The sequence below is a fragment of the Thalia democratica genome, chromosome 5 (assembly GCF_965202585.1).
Source record: "Thalia democratica chromosome 5, ktThaDemo2.hap1.1, whole genome shotgun sequence".
Lineage (NCBI taxonomy): Eukaryota > Metazoa > Chordata > Thaliacea > Salpida > Salpidae > Thalia > Thalia democratica.
In genome coordinates this window covers 59,526,846-59,548,468 of record NC_139169.1, presented here as the reverse complement: position 1 = coordinate 59,548,468, position 21,623 = coordinate 59,526,846, and the positions used below count along the sequence as shown (strand labels likewise).

At 28.6% G+C, this 21,623-nt stretch overlaps 1 protein-coding gene and 1 non-coding gene across 2 annotated transcripts; both read left to right on the top strand.

Moving 5' to 3' along the window:
- The first annotated feature begins 1,030 nt into the window (after positions 1-1,030).
- Positions 1,031-1,192, top strand: LOC145837304 (U1 spliceosomal RNA). Its single transcript, XR_014369943.1, has one exon. It is a non-coding gene; the product is annotated as a U1 spliceosomal RNA (small nuclear RNA).
- Positions 1,193-5,860: 4,668 nt separating this feature from the next.
- LOC145836687 (protein-glutamine gamma-glutamyltransferase E-like) lies at positions 5,861-12,229 on the top strand. The gene is made up of 15 exons (XM_082944469.1): positions 5,861-5,960; positions 6,183-6,371; positions 6,499-6,684; positions 7,225-7,482; positions 7,721-7,808; positions 8,017-8,176; positions 8,511-8,685; positions 9,000-9,197; positions 9,743-9,882; positions 10,120-10,279; positions 10,576-10,739; positions 11,071-11,200; positions 11,415-11,572; positions 11,732-11,865; positions 12,073-12,229. Exons 1-15 carry the CDS (start codon positions 5,861-5,863, stop codon positions 12,227-12,229), a joined length of 2,397 nt encoding a protein of 798 aa, XP_082800595.1.
- The last annotated feature ends 9,394 nt before the right edge of the window (positions 12,230-21,623 follow it).

Here is a 21,623-nt window from a genome sequence, read left to right as displayed (position 1 = left end):
CTATAATAAAAGTTTTAAAAAATATTAATTCTTTTTTTTAGTTTAGTTAAGAATTGCAAAAAATATTTGAGTTTTAATTTAAATCAACACACTAAACTGATGAGTTGTTTTCTAGACTGAATTTTAAACTAAGTAAAAGATAGTTTTACAATTTTTTTTATTCTTTGAAAAAGAGTACATCAATTTTATATTAATTTTGTTTATTTCCTCATAAACTAAACTTGTTACTAATTTAAATCTACATTTTAACTTACTGTATGTTTTGTATAAAAATATTTTTTTATTAAACTACTACACGAGTTGATTATTTCAATAATTAACGAAACATTTCAAGAAAAACTATAGACAATAAAAATATTCTTAATTACACTAGTACTTGTTCTTTTCAGAATTATAATTACAATAATATAAGTAAATGAACTTGTTTTTGAAAGATACAATACTTATTTAGTTTAAAGTTGTAACTATCTAATCTAATATGGAGTATTCAATTCTGTTTTTGTTCAATATTAAGTATTTTTTATTACAAACAATTAACAGTCTTTACACTTTATATATAAAAAAACTGAAAACTAAATTTTCTTTTTGAAATGCTTTAAATGTCTTAGCTTGCACAATTATGATAAATAAACTAGGCAAAATTGTAATTAAAATGCATTCGTGAAAACATAAAAAACCCTATAAGTCGAACGTTTTAAAACATACTGGAACTTTGAAAATTTTTTAGTATAAAGTGTAAAAAGCACAGTATAAATTTTACTTTTTATTTAAATTTTTATGGTCATCCAAAGTGCTTCTACTAAACGTTAAACAGGTATAATATTAGTGTTAAACACCATAGTAATATAAATCTAGCAAATAAGTCATTAAGACACCACTAAAAGACGATCAAAAGTCAAAGTATTTTAATATTTAGAAAGCTACTATAACTTTTTTAAATATGTTCCCGTATTTAGACTTCACCATAGCATACACAGAAACAGTGTACTGCACTACTAGGATTGGTATCAGACTGTTAAACTGTCACAATAAACTAACTCGACGGGGGTTATAACAGCGATCAGGCAGATTGTTGACCCAGGGCGAGGTTTCATCATTGCACACTGATGAACACTGACCTCTGCGATTACTCAAAATTGAATAAGCCGGCTTGTCATTTTTCATTTAGAAACGATACGTTCGCGCTTTTCCCCAAATAGATAAAACTTCAAATGGTTTTGGATTAAAAACACTGTGTCTTAAGTTGCAAGTTATTTTTCAATTATATTTATTTAAAAACAAATGTAATTTCTAGTTTCACTAAAGTATTTTTTATTTAATCGCTATAGCCAATGATAATGTGGCTATTTACTTTTAAAAACGAACTTATTTGTATTATTTTCTAAACTAAAATAACAAATCCAGATGTAACTAAAAGACTAATATAAAAGTGTTTTTTAAAGAATTTATTGACTTTGACACGAAATAAGTGTTAAAAAAAAAAGTTTCAATAAATGCATATGGTCACTGAGTACTAGTCAAGATTATAGTTTTTACAGAATATTTTAAATTATTTCTTTTGTATTACTAAAAATAAAATCTATATTTAAAACAGGGCGGCCATTTAATTTAAAATTCTGCAATGATATGGAGTTTAAAAATTTAGGCTAAATAAAGCTCAAAAGACCTACTGTTGATAAGTTGATACTTAGCACCAGGGACGTAGCTTGGTACGCTCTGGTAAATCTGCAGAAACGTATACTTTTGTGAGAAAAAACTTGCTTTTGTTTCAATTCTTCAGCTCAAAAAGGACGCGCTTTCTTTCTTTTAGTATTTTTTTATACTTAGTTTTGCCTTCTTCAGAGATAATTTTGACATATATGTACTCTTTAGCACTTTTAGTGTCGTAAAAATTTAAAGAATTACATACATTTAAACTGTATACATTAAGCTAATATTACATTTCATTTGTTAAAAAGCTATGCATTGCAAACCTGATTCTAATAAAATCTGTAGTTTTTTCTTCAAAAATCAGAATCATACAATTTAATGTTGTTTCTATTGAGTATGTTAAATGTTCGATTTTGAAAATTTCCACAAAAACTCTGAAAGTTGTACAGTTAGCAATATAACTGTTTTTAGTTAAATTTCTTTTATTATACTTACTTTCAATTAAAGTTTTATGGCTTTACACAAGTGGCAACACATTAAGAATCATAGGGGGTGCGGAGTAATATAAATTGCCTTGTATAGAGTTATCACTCATACTTCAACATTCTATTATTTTTTTTGTATTAACATAACTGCATACTTTCATATTAAATTCAGTTACCTTTAAGGTAGTTCAAATTGCTATGTGTCCACTAGGACATTATCACGTGTTATTTCAAATGTTTTTTTTTTTGCAGATTCGTAACTTTTTTGAGCTAGCTACGTCCCTGCTTAGCACAATCAAGTTTATTTTCATATGTAAAGTTTCTAGTTGAACATTTTTTTAGTGAATATTTATTTTTATCCATTTTCAGGGAGTGCACAGGCTACTTTTCTTAAATAACTACTAGTTAATATCAAAAATACTATTTAAAACAGTTTTACTTATGTCTTACCTATTGCAACAAATTCCATTTTCAGTGTTATCAAATATGTTTTGTTTCAGTTTTGATGTAAAGTTTTAATTACAAAGCCAATGTACAAATGTATGTTTAGTACACCAGACTGATTTTGTAATTATACCTTATATTAAATAAGGTTTTTTAAAAGCTTTACTCACGAAAAGTAGAAAAAGTCTCGATTTTGTTTGTCACTTTTACAGAGGGGTCGTGCAAATCTTCTTTGTATGAAGCGTCTAAATTTTAGTACATAAGCCACTACCAATAGATTAAAAGCAAAATCGTTAATCTTTTAGAACAATTTACTTTTGTTTTACACTGCTGATGGAAAGTATTAAATTTTTGTTTATTTTTCGATATAACTTGCTTTTTTCTAAGTTTTAATTTTTTAATGTCAACTCATTACGCTAGAGTCTTGAAAAAAATATTACAAACTAAGTATGTGTTTATATTTTAAAGCTCCTAGTTGTTAGAAGTTTTTTATTATATTTTAACATAATAAAACAAAATTTTATGTACTGCTTCGTTTTGTTACATGGTTTCGGTAAGCGTGAGCTGACCTTGTCAAATATCAACAAAACAGTAAACAACTTTTAGACAATGGCAGTAATGTGAATCTGAATTTATTGATGCCTAGAAACACAAACAAAAGAATTTTGATGTAAAGTATTCAAATTTTATAGAAAAATGCATTATTGGGTAAACTTAATTTTGGTATTAATTAATGAAAATGAAAAAAGTTTAAAAAAAACTAAATACAATTTGAACGAAAACACAACAAATTCTTAACAAAGTTCTTAAAAAGCTGACAGAATTCAAATGCTTTTAATATTTAAATTCCTAGGTTATAGTTTCATTCCAATAGAATAATAAAAGTTTATTCCTATGTCTGCATGAACTCATTACTTCTGATCTTTTATTAATGCAACTTTTATCCGCTTCAAGAACCTTTATTGCTTCCTTCAAGCACAATATGCACGTTTCTACCTGGGTCTTGGTTAATACTCTTTTTCTTCAAAGTTAATTCGAAGTTTTTATTCTCATTTTTTAAATTGTCAATGTATTTTGGTAGTTCAGTTGCCAGTTTGTATTGCAAATAATTGTGATCTTCTGGATTGCTGTTCACTGTGGGTTGCCACTCTTTTTTTAAATTGGTTGGCGCTTAGACCAATATATGATTTAGATTCATTGTCAGTTTTTATTGTGGCTTGGTATATAACATTTTTTTGCTCTAAAGTTTCCACCTTTCAAACGACATTTCTCTTTGTTTCTACAATTACGTGTTACACCTTCATTATTCTTGTTGCAAATTGTGAGCTTCTTGTTATGATTCTTTATGATCGTCTCAATGTTTGGTAAACAGCTGTAACTTAACTTGACGTTGTTCTTGTTCAAGTATTTTCTGAATTTACTGTCAACTCCAAAGTATTTGTTTAAAAATAGGAGAAGTTTTTTGCCAATATTTGTTTTTATGGATTTGCAGTATGGTTGATTAGATTGGTTTCGGTAGATATTTCTGTGATAAAAAAGAAGTTAAACACACAATTCAAATTTTAATAAACTTAATGTTGCTTTGGTTATGTACTATGGGTTTTTTTTTGATACGCTAATCAGACAAGCTTTATATTTCCCTTCAACTAAAAAAATCTTATACTTTGTATTATGTTTGCTCGTTCCAAATTTCTGTGTTTAAAAAATATTTTTTTTCTTAACAATTTGTGAACTATTGAAAAAAATTTTAACTAATCAGTATTCTAAAGATACATGACAACTATTTCTTATTTAGCAAACAAAATGCTAGTTTTCTTTATTGTTTTGATATCAGGCTTTTGTCATTGTATACTACTTAATTGTTTAGTTTCAAAGTATACTTTATTTATTACTTAAGTGGTAGCAGTATTTAAACAAGCTGTACGTGACTATTTTAACTTATTTTTTACTTAAGGAACCACTAAATTTAGTTTTTAATACTTATTAAATTTTGTCACTATGAAAGTTTTTCAGATAATCAGTAACAGAGTATTTTATTATATCACGATTATTTTTCCACCTTTAAAAAACTTAATAGTTACAATATACACAGTGTAAACTTTGATATAAAAACTTACTACTAATAGTTTCATAGACAGTTTATAATTTTCTTACTTTTATTTGCTTACTGTGTAAATAAATTTTTGTGGTAAAAAACTAAAACATGCTAAATAAAGTTTCATTTAAATATACGAAAGTTTTTATGTTACAACTTTTATTAACAAGTAATATTTTCCTTGTAAAAGAAACAGGCTAAAAGTATTGACGTAAATTATTTTATTTTTTAATTTGCTTAATACTGAATTAAACAAATTTTCGTTAAACTTTATATACTTTTCGCTTCTAATTTTTCGTTTAGATAAAAGATTTTTTTTTAAGTCATCTTCTAAAAAGAGTAAAAACTAGAAAGGTTTTTAGTTTCTAAACTTAAAATTGTTTGCTTCTATAGCATACCAAACTGTTTGAAAATAGCAAATAAATTTGTACTTATTTTCTGAAACATGATCAGTAAACTTTGTAAATTAAAAAATACCTTTGTTTTTTATTAAAAAAAAGTGCGTAACCCAATGTGTTATAACAGGAACAAAATCATTTTTATACACTTAGTAACTAATATTAAAAAAAGATACATGGCAAATTTAGTTTAAAAAAAAAATCTTTTATTCTTTAGTTTAAAGCCTTAAATTTATTTCACCAACGGTAGATATAATTTCATCACTGTTTATTAATTGCATTTAGTTTTTGTTATGCATGCATTGTATAATGCCTTAGCAGTAGCACACATAAAAGCGTAGGTTACAGGAAACTGTTCCTACAGAGCATTAACACATCAAATGAATCATTTAATAGCAATAAGCTGAAATTATACATTATATATGGTAGCTTTAGAATTAGAGATTAATTTTTAGTAAGCCTTGACTTATAGCAGTTACTTTTATATTCTTTTTTTACGTTAAAGTATTATTTGTACAACTGTTATAAATTTTAGGTGCCTTAACGTATAAATGGTAATAAGTACAGAAAACAATTTAAAAAAAAGTTAAGTAAACTGTTAAAATGTTAAATTTAAACGCCCATGACTTATAAGTTATTACATTTTCTATATGTCTTGTTTTGTTTAATAAAAATCATTACTCTCAGCTCGAATAAAAGTCATAAACGAGAAGAAAAATATATTTAAAAAAAGTAAGTGTAAATTAAGAAAACTATAATTGCTAATTAACAGGTCGTGATAAATAAAGATGCCAGCATATTGGACCGTTCATTGCGGAGGAGGAACGAGAAGAGGACGCAGAGGACGCAGAGGAAGAATACACCGCGGAGGGTACTCGTACCACTCAGGTTTCAACAAAAGCTTTAAATTTGTTAGATTTTACGACGTAAAACTGTTGTTTGCAAACGCAGAAGTTGTGTGTTTTGCTGCAGATTTTACAGCAAGTGATAAGTCACAGCTTTAAAGTTTGATACCAACCACTTCACTTTGACTAACCAAAAGCAAGCGTGTGGTTCTAACAACGATCATCTACACGGAAGTAACTTGAATTAACAATACATTTTGCGCAGGTTGCAATAATGCCGGTGCGGAGCGACAATGCGAGAGGTACCTGTCATCCAACCCGAAGTTTTTGAAAAAGTACATGCACCGAAACATGGACTTTCTCGGTAACTTCGCGCAGAACCACTGCTCGAGGGAACAAGTAACTTGCTGGCTGGACGCGAAAAAGCCCGCTGTTGTAAACAAGCCGCCAGCAAGTGAGAGTGTTCAAAATAGATTTTTAAAAAGTTTTGTTAACAGAGTAATAAATAATGTACATTATTAAATGCACATTTTAGTTTAATAAATAGTTATATGTGTAAAAAAGTAGTTTTGAACTTCAAGGTGTCTACTTGAAATACTTGAGCGTTGACTACATGCACAAATATAACACGATGAGCAGCCACACAGACGAATACGAGCACAAAGACCTCGTGATCAGGAGAGCCCAATCGTTCCAGATAAAGTTAAGCTTCAAAAACCGCGCCTACGACAAAACTAAAGACCAAGTGTTTTTGAGGTTCAAAATTGGTCAGTCTCTGTTTTTAAATTGCCTACGAGCAAAAAAAAAACATTCATATAAATCTTTTTAGCTAAATTAGTTCAAAAGTTGAGTTGCAATATGGTAAATAAATCCATAAGCTAAACTTTTAAGTAGCTAAAATATAGTTTTATCGATAGTGAAATTATAGTTGACAACTCATTTAACTTAAATTAATAATTTTTACTGGTTACAGACAGAAAAATTGCCGTTATATAAATTATAGTCAACGCTTTACTTTACTACATGCTAACTAATTCTTTTTTATTTTATTCATAATGTATAAACATACCTTTAATTGGAATTCAAACCTGTTACTTGTACCATTATATAAGAGTTTCCCAAAGTGGGCAATATCGCCCTATGGAAAACGATTTTTGCTACCAGAAGACAATAAATGGTAAGGTGGCGGTAAGTAAAACAGTAAACTAAGGGCTATATTTAGCAAAGAGGCGATTGTGATAGTGAGTTGGGGAAACTCTACATCACACGACTGTTGCGAAATTTTCAAAGACTTCAACTTTCCACAGGCGACTCTCCGTCGCAGCACGACGGCACGCTCATATACGTCAAGCTGGACGAGATGAAGGCGGCCAGCGAGTGGTCCGCCACTAGCATGCCAGCCGGCGGGAACTCGATCGAGGTTTACATAAACGTTCCCAAGGACGCCATCGTGGGCAGGTACCGGGTGGCGATGAAGGTGGACAGCGAGGCGGGAGACGGGCAGGTGCAGAGCAGGAAGTACACCTTCGGCGACGTCATCGTCATCTTCAACCCTTTTTCACGATGTCAGTTGACAACTCTTTGTATAAATGTTTTAAAAGTTTGAAAAAACTGATTTTTTTATTATGATTATTTATTTGACTTAAAACTTAAGTTTAAAAAAAAAACAGTTTTTCTAATCACTAGGGACCATTGTAAGCAATAACAAAAGTTCTTTACAATAACACACAAGTTTGAACTATTATTTTTTAACTCATCATTCAACTTTTTAAATTGATTAAATCTATTTACCCACCACTCAAGTTGATGACGTGTACATGGAGAACGCGGTGGAGAGGAAGGAGTACGTCATGCGTGACATCGGAGGGCTGTACTGCGGAAATTCCGAGCTGTTCGTTTTTTTAAATGTTTTAACTCCTTTTCTTTTAGAAGAGTTCCTTTATATTCGAATAGGAACTCTCTTCTTAAAATTTGCTGGGTGGCCCTTGACACCCCTGTCTGTAAAAATATAACTTTGTTTAGTCTAACTAGTATTTATTTGTCAATCTAAAGTTAGTTATCTGCTAAAAACATTTGTACATATTATCAATTTATATTAGTCCGACAAGAACGGATTGGACGTTCGGACAGTTCGAACTGAACGTTCTCGACATCGCGTTGCGGTTGCTGAAGGAAGGCAAGAACGCCAAGGCGGACCCGATCAAGAGCCTGAAGTTGTGCAGGCAGCCCGCCCACGTGGCAAGAATGCTCACCGCCATGGTGAGTTTCAATTTTAGTAGACGACAATGACGTGGTCAACACGTTTGTTTATGTGTACAGTACTGAAAGTCAATTTTACAGTTATGCATGGCGGGTTGGACGAATAAAGCTAAAACTTTGGTGTATAACAAATTTCAGTTAACATTCCAAATAATTTACTGCAACTTTTTGCGTGACAATTATTAAGTCAATCATCAATAACAATCATCAATAACAATTTTGCTAAATCCACCAGCAGCTGAATTATGCTGCATACTTTTTTGAAACTTTCTGCTACGATAATACAACTATTCGCATCGGAGAGCTTGATTATTTATTTTAACTCTTACTTAAGGTGAACAGTCAAGACGACAACGGGGTGCTCGAGGGGCGTTGGGACAGTAACTATGACGGCGGCAAGGCACCGACCGACTGGAACGGAAGCGTCGCAATATTGAGGAAGTGGAATTCTGAAAACAAGCCGGTCAAGTACGGCCAATGCTGGGTTTTCAGCGGCGTCCTCACAACATGTCAGTGCTTGTTTAATTGTTCTACTACTGTGTTTTGTTTAAGTTTTATATGTTTAGTTTGTTTTCTGTAAAAAAAGTTTAAATATTTTAATTTCAAACTTACATACATCAAATAATTAGTTTACCCAAGTTTATTTTTAACAAAAATTTAATTTTTTTAGCGATAAAATTCAAAAATTTATCTGTCAACAGTTTAATTCCAAACGTTTCTGTGTTGCAAGTGGCAGGAATTCCGGCTAACTTGAACTTTTACACGATAAAACTTGCAAAGTACAGTTCTTAACATTTTCGACAAAAACCTTTTTGTTTCACAGTGTTGCGAGCGCTGGGCATTCCGGCGCGATCGGTGACCAACTACAACTCGGCGCACGACACCGAGTACAACATGTCGATAGACTACTTCGTGTACGAGGACGGTGAGCCGTCGGAAAAGACGAGGAGCGCGGATTCGGTGTGGAACTTTCACGTGTGGAACGACGCGTGGATGAAGAGAGCAGATCTCCCGTACACAGGTAGAATTATGCAAATTGACGAGTGAAATAAAATTGATTCAAGGGACTTTCTTACACTGGTTCTTGAATTGGTGACTTGATCTTTTTTGTCCATTTTGAATTGAGAATAGTTTTTTTCTTTTTCTTTTTAAACGTTGCGCTAAGATTATGCAGGGAAGATTGCTTTTTGTTTAAAAGTTTATATTGGTTTAAGTAGTTTAACTGGTAAACTTTTTGAAAACGGTTAATAATTTTTTGGTTTAAAACGCTGAGTTAGAAATCACAAACGTAGCAAGCAGATTGAAAAGATCTGATCTTACCTACACAGGTGAAGAGTCTTTTAAACAAACTGATTTTTATATGAAACAACATAATTTTTAAGATAAATGGTTCAATGATATTACCTAATGATCCTTGCACTGGTGACTTCATTGTCTTTGTCACTTTTGAATGTGGCGCTTGTGCAAACAGGAGAAATGCGCTTTTTTGTTTGAAAGCTTAAATTGGTTTGACTGCTAAACTTTAAAACTGGTTTTCGATTTCAAAAAATTTTATTTCAATTCAAGGTTACGACGGGTGGCAAAGCTTGGATGCTACGCCGCAGGAACCCTCCAGTGGAATTTACCAGTGCGGACCGGCCCCGTTGACCGCAATCAAAAACGGACAGGTCAACGTCGGCTACGACACCGGGTTCATTTACGGAGAAGTTCGTTGAAAGCTGTAGAAAATTAAAAATATTAAAATTTATTCTAAAAAGCACATCATGCTGTTTGTTTGGTTTTTAAGAATTTCAATTTGAAGATGAACGCTTACAGAAGTATGTTAGTTAATTAAAAAACATCAAAAAACTAAATAAACATGTGTGATAAATCTCTTGGTACATGCAAATCATTTGCTCTTTTTGAAACTGCCTGTTTGTGTCGTTTAATGAAAAGTTTCAAAGGTGAACGCGGACAGGAACTTGTTCATGGTGGACGGGAAGGAGAAAGTGGTGAAGCTGGTACAAACGGACATGAGGCACTGCGGCAAGACCATCAGCACGGACGATCCCGAACGACCGAACACGAGGTTGGACATCACTGATCAGTACAAACACCCTGAAGGTAAGATTTAAATATAAATTGTTTTTTTGATGAATTTAGGAAATTCTGTCTATGTTTCGATAAGAACGTATTTTTATGATTTAAACTAACTTTTACTAACTTTATAGATATATATATATATACATAATTATGGTTGTATGAAATGAAACTCCTGCCTTGATCAATGGGCAGCAATTAAATCAAACACCTAATTATGAACCGAGAATAACTTTAATGTCATTAAAACAAATTAATTAAAATTACATGGAAATTGTTACTATTAAGAAATTTGTTTACTAATAACTCGTAAATCTCAGGAACGGCCGAGGAAAGGGAGGCATACGAAAGAGCCAAGTTACGAGGAAGGCTGCCCGACTGGCACAAGAGCTTTAAGCTGGAGAAGGAAGGAGACATCACGATCAGCATCGAGTCCGACAAAACGAGTCTGTGCACAAGCGAGAACGTCGTGTTCACGGTGAAGGTGCGTGCTTTGCTTGATGTAAAAATTTGCTCGCTGGTAGGAGAATATACTTTAAGATTTTGGTAAAACGTTTAAAAAAAGTTTTCAGAGTAAAGTAAATGAAGCAGCTTTGTTTTTTCCACGTGACTTAACCTTAACAAAACACTGAGCATATATTTATTTCAAAGGTGTATTTTCGTTCTAATCTAAGCGATATAAATCATATAAACATACTTATTTATTCTTCTTAAGTACTCATAAACCATAAAAAACGCTTAGCTTTCAGAAAAAAAAAGTAACCCTCAAAAAATTTTAACTACTATTTAATTAAATTCAATGTAAACATTGACAGGTGAGCAACCACACAAGCGGTCAGAAGGATTGTGAGATCAACGCTCGCATCGACTCCATGATGTACTGTGGAAAGCGTCTTCACGGCATCAAGCAAACTAAAACTAGTAAAGTTCTGCAACCAAACGAGTGTTCGTTTAACTGTTTTGATGAACTAAAACGATAGCAACTTTTGATAACTGTGTATATTGTTAGCTAATATAAACATAAGTGAATTTTTCAATAATAAAAATGTTATGCAACTATTTTTTGATATGGCAAAAAATAATATTTTTCGAATGAACCAACCACAATTTAAAAAACAATCAAACGAGTTTTCGAAAAAAAAAATTAAAACTTTTACAGCTCACCAGTTCACGATTGGGTCTAGTTTCATGGAGCACGGCTTTCTACTGGACTGCTTGCCGCTGCTGAAGTGTGTAACTTCGGTGAGAGTCGGTGATCAATTGTACATGGACTCTCTGGATTTGGCGGGTCAACACCCAGATTGCCTTGAATTTGACGTGAGTAAATATGTCATAGAATTTTCACAAAGTTTACATAAAAAGATTAAAATTACACTTTAAAGGTACATAAAAAAAGAGCATATAAATAAGGTTATAACAGTGTAGTGTTCACAAAAATATTTTATTTAATTGTCAAACACTTTTAAACATTAACAGGTAGTTTCCGGCCAAAGCGTGAAAGTAGGAGTTAATGAGTTGAATTACAAAATCACTAACAAGTTCCCGGTTCAATTGAACAACTTCATACTGAAGCTCGAAGGCAAAGGCGTATATGAAGAAGTTAAAATCGGGTAAGTTAAACTTGATAAAATTAACTGACTTAAAAATTACGTACTAAAAAACACTTTGTGTACACATGACTATTGAGTTAGTTATGTTTACCATAAAACTTAATATACAACAGTTTATACAAAATGACCGTTATCTAATAGGTTGAAAAACTATTGTGAGAATTTTTATTTTTTGAAAAAAAAAATATAAATAAGAAATTCTAACAGAAAAGGCGTTGAGCCGGGAAAAGCGATTGAAGGTAAAGTTGAATATTTGGTCAACAGAACCGGATCTATTAAAGTTACTTCAAACCTTTGTTCAAACGAAGTCAGTAACATCACTAAAAGCTTTGATTTGAATGTCACTTCTTCAGCAGCGAAATGATACATTTTTACTGATTGTACAGTTATTTTTTTAAACAGGCATTAATCCCTTTTGCAAGTTTTAAGTTAACTTTTTTTTCTATATCAAAGTTCAAATACTAACTGTTGCATTTTTTATACTTTAAGAATACAAACACATTAAAAAAAAACTCTTAAAAGTTGTTATTGAGTTTTAATAAACTTATCATGTAAATCTAGTTTTTTTTTTAGTTTGAAGTTTTTTTTTCAACAACTATAAATTATGATGTTAATAAAAAAAATCATGTTATTTAAGAAAAGTTACAACTTATTTTTAAGTTTTAAATTAGCCTGCTCAAAAATAAAGGTTTGAAGATATTTTAGTTTAGTTAAAAAAAAAGGGGTGAAGAGGTTAAAAATAAGTAATAAAATAAAGAATAAAATTTTTAGTAACATTATTAAATTATTTTTTCAAAGTATGGCGGTCAATTATAATTGTTGTATAAAGTCAAAAGAAAATTGCTATTTTCAAGTATTGTTGTACCAAACAATTGGATACAAACAACTTTGTTAGCATCAAAGGACTAATTAAATATTTAAAAACATAAAACTTCTTAATAAGACAAAAAATGATATTAAACTAAGAAATAAAAGTCTTTCTAAAACATAAATTTTCAAATGCTTAATAACACCATATGCCTTAGATGAGTTCTAAACATAATATGAATGATAATTAAGAAACTGCTTTATAATAGTAGATCAAGATTAAAATGCTTAGTTCATTTTTGCCGGTGATTGTAAGCTTTAGTAAACTTAACAAACATTTAAATACTTACTTCATAAAGTTTTAAAATCGTTTTAGCAATTATTTTTTTTTAATCGTATAATTGGGGACCTTTTTTGAACAAAAGTATAGTTACTTCTAAAATGACAAAATTACTTTATAAGCCGCAAACCTGCATTTCTGATATAAAATTATTGAACACTCACTCAAATATGTTAGTAAAATAAACAACGGTTCTAAAAAAAAATTGGTTATATTTTTTGCAACTACAATAAACGGTATAACTTCTTTTAGTTGGTTTTAAAAAAAACCATATACAGTGAAATAAATTAAATGATTAATTATCTGTTAAACGGTACGAACGGATTAAAATCCAATTATATCTAAACAACTTTTAGTTTTTGACGGTGTATTTTTTAAGTTAAACTTAATTTAGTTGCTTTATTAACTACAATTATTTTAATTTGTACCTGGTCTGTAATAACTACTTTTTATTTATTTAGATTAGCAAATATTAGTGCGTTAGAAGTACAGAAAAGTAATTAAAAAGTGTTTAAGTATAGTTATAGTTCAAAATAATTTGCTATATTTATTAATTTAATTTTTACAATAGTGTGTTCAGTGTTGTATGAGGTATACTAACATAATTTTTTAATATTTTTAAGTACAAATGTATATATTATTTTATATCGAGGTCGGTTAAATCAGGTAAATTAAATAAATTGTAATTAAAAAAAAAACAATAGTTGACTTTTTTGATTGATATTTGTAATTATGATATATATAATTTATGTAAATACTAATAATTGTATAAATAAAATGTTTTGTAACATTTTTTATTACTTTTAATTTTTCATTATTCACATATTTTGAAATAATTTTTACTAAAATTATAATAAACTTAACTTTTCTAAAAGTAATCGTACAATTTTACAAAAACTGCTGTTCATTTACATTTTTTTCTTTCATACTTAGTGATTACAATACTTAAAAAACATAACTAAAATGGTTTGCTGGTTATTTTAAGTTTTGATAAAACTAACAAAAGTCTTAATTTAACACATTAGTGCAAGATTTTATAATAGTAAACTAGTTTTTTTAAACATTTTTTCTAGCTATATAAATTGTAATAACTTCTTTTAAGCGTTTTTTTATAAGTTAAACAACAAATCTTTGTCTGGTTTGAAGACAAACTTAAAGCTAATTTCATAATGATGATACGGTGTACAAACCAAAATCTTTATAATTAATAACAGAGACTTAAAATACTTGATTGTTTTTTGGTTACTTAGTTTTATTAAAAAGTATAAAAATTGTAAAGCCTGAAAGTTTCAGGTGAAACTTAGCTTTAAAAAAGTTTTTTTCTTAAGATTTGAAATTGTTGTAAATCTTATCTTTTTAAATATTTTAGATATTTATTTCTATAATATATTAAATTTAGAAGTTAAGTAAAATTTCATTAGATATAAGCCTATCTAACCGCCGTGAAACAAAAAAATGAAGATTAAATTTATTAATTCTAAAAAAACAGAATTTAGGCTACATACTGGTGTGATTTTCATGGTTGACAAGGCTTTTAAATTGTTGCAAGACCTTTCGGTTGCAAAAGATATAGACGAAATGACCTTACATCGATTCGCCACAAGACAATCTACTGTTGAGCTAATATTTACTCGTACGGTGGATTTGACGAAATTATCAAGTTTGTAGTACCGGTAGAAAAATTTTTTTGATTACTAATAAATGGGAGCAAGTAGCTGAAGATAAAATTGCTTTATTTTCAGCATGCAAACAATTTTTGTTCAAAAATATTCCTTGAGTTAAACAGCTTTTACTAGAAAATAGTCTTTAATAGTTTTTTATCAAATTTTAAAGTTTTAAACTTAAATTTATCAAATTTGTTTGTTATTTTTCTTGATCAGAAACAAAAAATCTAAAGCGATTATCCTATGGTTGCTAAAACTACTTTATATAAACGATATAAAGTGGTTATCTAAATTTTTATTGAAGTAAAGAAGAATTTTCTTATAAGGAAACGTTCAATATTATCTTTATCATTAATACTTATTGAAAGACAAAAATAGCGCTTAAAACATTTGGTCCTAGGACCTGGTGCACGAAAAAACCTTTACGTTATCGAGTCGCAAACCACGGATACCTTTAAACGTCTTGTCTAGGACAAAATAAAAATATTCAATTGTAAAGTAGGTTTTTACTGTTTTTTATAAAAATTTTTAAATGTCTTTATAACTTTAATTTAAGTTTTTTAATATTTTGTTGACATTGTATTTTTTTACATTTTTTACCCTTAATATATAAAATCTTGTTTTAGCTTTGATAATCGATTAAATATTAGTAAATATCAATTATATAAAAAAGGCTCAAAATATTAAGATCGTGATTATGATTAATATTTAAACATAAAATTTCATTTTACAAATTACAACAAGTAGAGAAAAAATGTTTTTACGTTCTAATGTTAAATGCTGGTGAAAACATAAGTATATTAAACAACAGAAAAAAAGCTCTTAAAATGTGTGGTATACGAAAAACTCATTCAGTTATCGAGTCCTACGACCTACACCACTTGTATAGTTTAATGTCTTGACCAGGACTACAGAAAATAATACAACATTAAAATCTTTGTATAATATTTTTTTAAGCTTATTAAAAAATGATTACCATTTTGTAATAGTCAACTATCTATTAAAAAGGCATTTTAAAGGGCTATTAGTATTGTTTAGTATAAATTTCCAAAGTTTTGCGGTTTGCAATTTTTTTGTAAATATGGCTTTTAAAGTATAACAGTCCTTAAACCCTTGTCTGGCTGAATAGTATGAATTTTCGCGTTTTGAAAACTTTATGTATTTTTGTATTTTCTTTATAATCGTCGGCTAGCGGGTTTTGAACTAAAATTTTTAAACTTGCATTGATTGACATCATTCAGATCTGATCCCTCTTTTCTTTTTCTTGCAGGTCGAGCCAGACAAAAATGTTAATGCTTAAAATAATTTTTTTACTGTCGTAGTAGTAAAGTTTTTTTTCAATAGTTTTTTATTCTTTTTATTCAAATAAAACTAAGTTTAAGAATTCATCGTTTTATAAGCTATTCGTTATTGGAGCTGGCCGAACATTTGTAAAAAATTTACAACAATTTGATTACTGAACAAAACTCAGATGGTCTTGCAAGTACTTAGGTGTATAAGGCTATCTAGTACATTTCTTTACTTTGCTTTCCTTTTACTCATTCATTTAATTTTTATACCCTTAAGTCTTAAAAACTCTACATCTTCAGCATATACATTTTATAGATTACATACAACCAACTCTCTAATAGTAGCCTGTTTGAAGAAGTTAAGTTTACAAATTTCATGGTCAGACAGACTAATCAAAGAAATAAAGTTTTAAATGCTAATAAATATTCTACTCAAATAGTGGATTAACTAAAAAACTATAAATTTAGAAACAAAATTAGTTAAAAAATCTGTTTTTATCTTTTAAACTTGTCTTTATCTTATAGTAATAGAATAAGGTTCTAACATTTTTAATGAATAGAATATGTAATTTTTTTTCTTATTGCTAAAAACTTTGAAGTTTTAATTTAGATAATATTAGAGTGTTTTTTTTGATAAAAGAACATTAGTCTCAAACTCACCCATTGCAACAGTAAAGGTGTGGCCTGATGGTGTAGAGGTCTTAATGAGGGCTTTGGAAACTGCCTGAGTTGAAAGCAGCAAAATTAAAAGCTATGGCCATCAAACATACACAAAAATACAAATTATTTATTACTTATAATCTTTACATATCAATTTAGCATCAATAACAGTTTGTTTGATTAGAAACTTTGTCTTCCTCTTGAGACAACTTGTTAGACTTTAATTTAAAAGTATTAAAACAATGTAATGTAAATAGAATATGTGGCACATCAGTTAAAAATGCAGTGTTTGTTCCCATAATGCTAAATCACTCAAATCAGGCTAAATCAGTTTTTTTGAGAAAAATTACAAAACATAAGTTATTTTTAATTTTTTTGCTTGAAAATTTCAGAATGTCAGTTTATGTCATTTCAAATTCTAAAAGCTTCTGATTAAAAATAAAATTGAGAATAGTTTGTATTTTTCGTAAGTAAATTTTATTAAGGTAAAAATTTATTCCTAAATAAAAAATTATTTATTAAAGGCAAAATCAGTCAGTATTAATCCTTTTGATTAAAACCTTTTGTTTAATCTCTAAAATTTTTTTAAGAATCTTTATTATTTTGTTTTGAGTAGATTATATAAATCATAATGATAATAATTCATAAAAAAATGCAGTTTAAACATTAATACTTTCATAAGTATTGGCAGTTGTAGCCTATTTTCATGGAGCCTTCCAATTTGGTTGCACCAAAACAAAATTGTAGATTAAAGAACTGTTGAAAAATTTGCATTCATTTTTTCATGCCCCATCACACAGAAGTTGTTATATTGCACAAACTAGAACAACCAAATTTCCATTAATGTTTTGTCCTTATCTTTGGATTGAAAGCCAGCAAGTTGCTGATCGGGAAATTGAAATATGTCCAAGTGTATTATTCATGGTTAAACATTGGAAGACACGCGTCCCAAGTAAACAGCCGCAAGTCAATAACTTTAAAGTTATTGCAATTGCAATTGAGGACCTTTTGTTACAGTTTAACTTAAGTTTTGTTTTTTAGTTACATTGCAGGATTTAAGCAAGTATCAGAGCAATGATCTCTTGGTGCCAATAATGGCAGATCATGCTTTTGGTATAATTAAAACTTTAATGAGTGTAATTTATAAAGCAGACCATATTAGTGACGACTTCAACTTAAAGCATCTTAAAAAATTCAATTTCAATTAAACTAATGCTAAGAAGCGTACTATAGTACTATCTATTTTGGTTGTTGTGGTCAATTTGAACTAGACCAACTAAAAAAGACTAATCAAATTAACAAAAAAGCTTACCTAGATATAAATCAATCATTTAATTAAGAATCATTTTTATTTTCTTTAAAAGTAGTGCTTGTGAATATTTTTGTTTTGTTAATTTACTAATTAAGACCCCCAATACCCAAAATTACTTTCAAAGGGAATTTCCCTTATTTTGAAAAGTATCAGGCTAAATTAAAATTAATTTGCGCTCAAACACTGAAAATGTAAATATAAGAACGTAAGTATTCAGCTAAATATACAAATGTAAATTCTATTAAGGGCATAGGGGAGGAAATCACCTTTTTCACAATTTAGTCATATTTTGTTGAGTTATAAGTAAGTTACAAGTTGTGTTTTACAGATTTGTAAAACTTAAAGAATTTTTGAGATATTGCAGGTCAAAGTTGGAGACTACAATAGGTTCCTTATTGGAGGCACAAACTAAAACAGAAAATAATTAGAAATAAAAAAAAAAACCTGTATTTTTGAACTTTTTTTCAATTTTGTTATGACAGAACTTTCTAAATATCACAATGAACATTTCCTGAAAGTTTGAGTTATTTATCTCAAAAGATGTACAAGAAGATAGACTTTTAGTGAAATAGTCTTTTTTTGTTGTTTTAGTTTGTGGCTCCCATAAGGAACCTATTGTTGCCTCTTACTATCACCTGTTATATCTCAAAATTATTTTGAGTTTTAAAAATCTTAATAAAGCAACTTGTAGCTTACTTAAAACTCAATAAAATAAGACTAAATTGAAAAGTGATTATCCCCCTATGCCCTTAAACTTATTTTGTTAAGATTCTCATTTATGTATTAAGTTTAAAACTATTTGATATTTACCTTTTAGTGTTTGATTACTTTACACAATTGGTTACTTTTTAAATTATAAACTAATACTTTTGAAATTATTATCAGGGTGACAGTGTTGCAAATAAACCTTGAACCCTGGAATCTGATAATTTTTAAAATAATACCTTCAAAAACCTGAAATTTTACAGAATTTTTACATGTAATATGTTGCAGTTTTGATTACAAACAAAAAAGCTATCATATACATAATTTTTTTGTATCAATTAAATTTTTTTTACTAATAAAACACATTTAAAGTAGTATTACACAAGGTTGCCACTTAACCTGGAATAAGCTAGAATTTAAAAATTTAGGCTTTAAAAAACCTGTAATTTTGAACAAAAATCACTAAAAAACCTGGAGTTTTAAACAATTCTTTCATGTTAAGTAGTAAGCTTTTTATTTGACATAAAATATCTATTATATAGACAAAATATTTTAATTATTATCAATTTTTTTGATATATAACACCTTAACAGTATCTTTTCAATATTGTTATATCAATCATCACAGTTTTTTACCTTAAACTTAACTTTAAATAGACCCAAAAACATATGCTTTCAAAAACTTGGAAGAAATTCTAAAAAACCTGTAGCCACTCTGATTACAGTATCTTATCAATTTTTTTTTTCTATTTAAGACAGTTTTTTATCTTTAATTTTATACTAAAAATGAACAAAAACACTTGTACGTTTAAAAACCTGGAAGAAGTTCATAAAATCTTACAATTTTTTTAAAACTTTGACAACCCTGGGGTGGCAATTTGATCAGGTATTTTGAGCAAAAATCATTAAAAAAATCTGGTAAAGCTGGCTTTTCTTAAAAATTTAACGTGTGAAATAATAAAGTTTACATTAGATAAGAAACAGCAATTATACCAGTTTTTTTCTAAGTATTTTATGTATCATAATATTATTGCATGTTTTTGTCAATGCTATGGACACACGCGTTAAAACCTGGGCAAGTTAAACTGAAAGACACATAATAAAGAGACAAAAAGAAAAAATAACACAAAAAGATCTAACTATTTAAAAAAAAGCATAATTTAATTTAAAATTAATAGATTAACACAAAAACAAATACTTTGAATCATTAAACTTTATCTTATTACCCTTAGATGTAGGAGGTTTTTGTCTTTCAACTCCTAATAAGCAATTTCTTCATCAACACTTTCAATTATCTGTGAGTTCCAACAATAGTAAAAACAGCTGCATATTTTTTATTTTAGCATCAGGTTCCAAAAAAGGAGACTTCAGAGTAAATGTGCTATTCAAAAGTAATGTTTTTAATTCAATAATACACAAAGAAGAACATAACAGAATAAACAAATATTTTATGTATTAGTATGATTTGAAATTTAAAAGACTATCACTATCTGAAAATTTTCAGTTCTTTATACTTTAAGGGCATAGGGGGGTAAACACCCTTTTTTGGTTTTTTATCTTATTTTATATAGTTTTTAGTAAGCTACAATATGCTTTTTACAGATTTTAAAAATTCAAAATAATTTTTGAGATATAGCCGGTCAAAGTCAGAGGCGACAATAGGAACCTAATGGGAGGCGCAAACTAATCGGCAAAAATAGACTATTTCACTAAAAATCTATCTTCTCTTAAGTTTTTTGAGATAACTACCTCAAATTTTAAGGAAATGTTCCTTGATATATTTAGAAAATTCTGTCGGAAGGAATTTTTTAAAAATTAAAAAATAAAATTTTATATAAAAAATAAACAAAAAAAACAATTATTTTTTAGTTTTTTTGTTATAAAATTTTTATTTTTTAATTTTTTTAAATTCTGTTCCAACAGAATTTTCTAAGTATTGCAAGGAACATTTCCTGAAAATTTGAGGTAGTTATCTCAAAAAACGTAGGAGGAGATAGATTTTTAGTGATTTCTAGTTATTTGCCGTTTTAGTTTGCGCCTCCCATAAGGTTCCTATTGTTGCCTCCAACTTTGACCGGCTATATCTCAAAAATAATTTTGAATTTTTAAAATCTGTAAAAAGCATCTTGTAGCTTAGTAAAAACTATATAAAATAAGATAAAAAACCAAAAAAGGGTGTTTACCCCCCCCCCCCCCCCATGCCCTTAATTGATTTATTTGAAGTCAATTGTTAGTAGCCTATATTAAAAAAACCAAATATATGAGTTTTTTAACATAAAGTTCTAACATTTGTTAATTTAAAAACACATAAGTTAGAATTTTAGTTAATTATAAAAAAAAAGTAAGAAGGCTCACAATTATGGTCAATGGATTATTGTAGAAACATAGCTTTCTGTTATCAAGTAAAACAGACTATATAATAAAATCAACATGACAGTAGTACATAAACAACTAATAACAAATTTGATATTTTAAAGATTTCTAAAAATATCAGGCCAGTTTTTTCATGGATTTTGAATAATATTAAGTTAGTTAGGTTTCAATTTTTGTTATTTTATAACTAATTTGTTATAAAACTATATTTTATTGATTTTATGTTTTTTAAAAGAAATTGAAAAAAAAACTATGACTCAAGTCAGTTTTAGGTCACTAAGGACCTATTTAGAGTTGTTAAGTGACAACTCTGTAAGTTGTTATGACTAATTGTTTTACTTTCTTCTCTAAAACTTCACAACTTTTATCTATAAACAAGAGTTTATAAATTAAAGTCACTACAAATTTCAAATTTATATTAACATTTATATGTTAAAACATAAATTACTTTTTAATACTATTACTTTAATTTTTTTTACCAGGTACTAATGGTTAAAATACTATCAAAAAGTTTTAAACTAAAATGTTTTTTATCTGCATTATTTTTTGCAACCAACTAGAATAAAAATTTTAACTCAATTAAAAACAATACTGCGTTACATACAGTTT

Excerpts from the sequence above, each read along its gene's own strand:
- LOC145836687 (XM_082944469.1), top strand. The coding sequence starts at position 5,861 with ATGCCAGCATATTGGACCGTTCATTGCGGAGGAGGAACGAGAAGAGGA. Across the intron at positions 6,372-6,498 it reads TGTAAACAAGCCGCCAGCAA|GTGTCTACTTGAAATACTTG; the intron begins GTGAGAGTGTTC and ends TTGAACTTCAAG. Across the intron at positions 9,883-10,119 it reads CCGGGTTCATTTACGGAGAA|GTGAACGCGGACAGGAACTT; the intron begins GTTCGTTGAAAG and ends AAAGTTTCAAAG.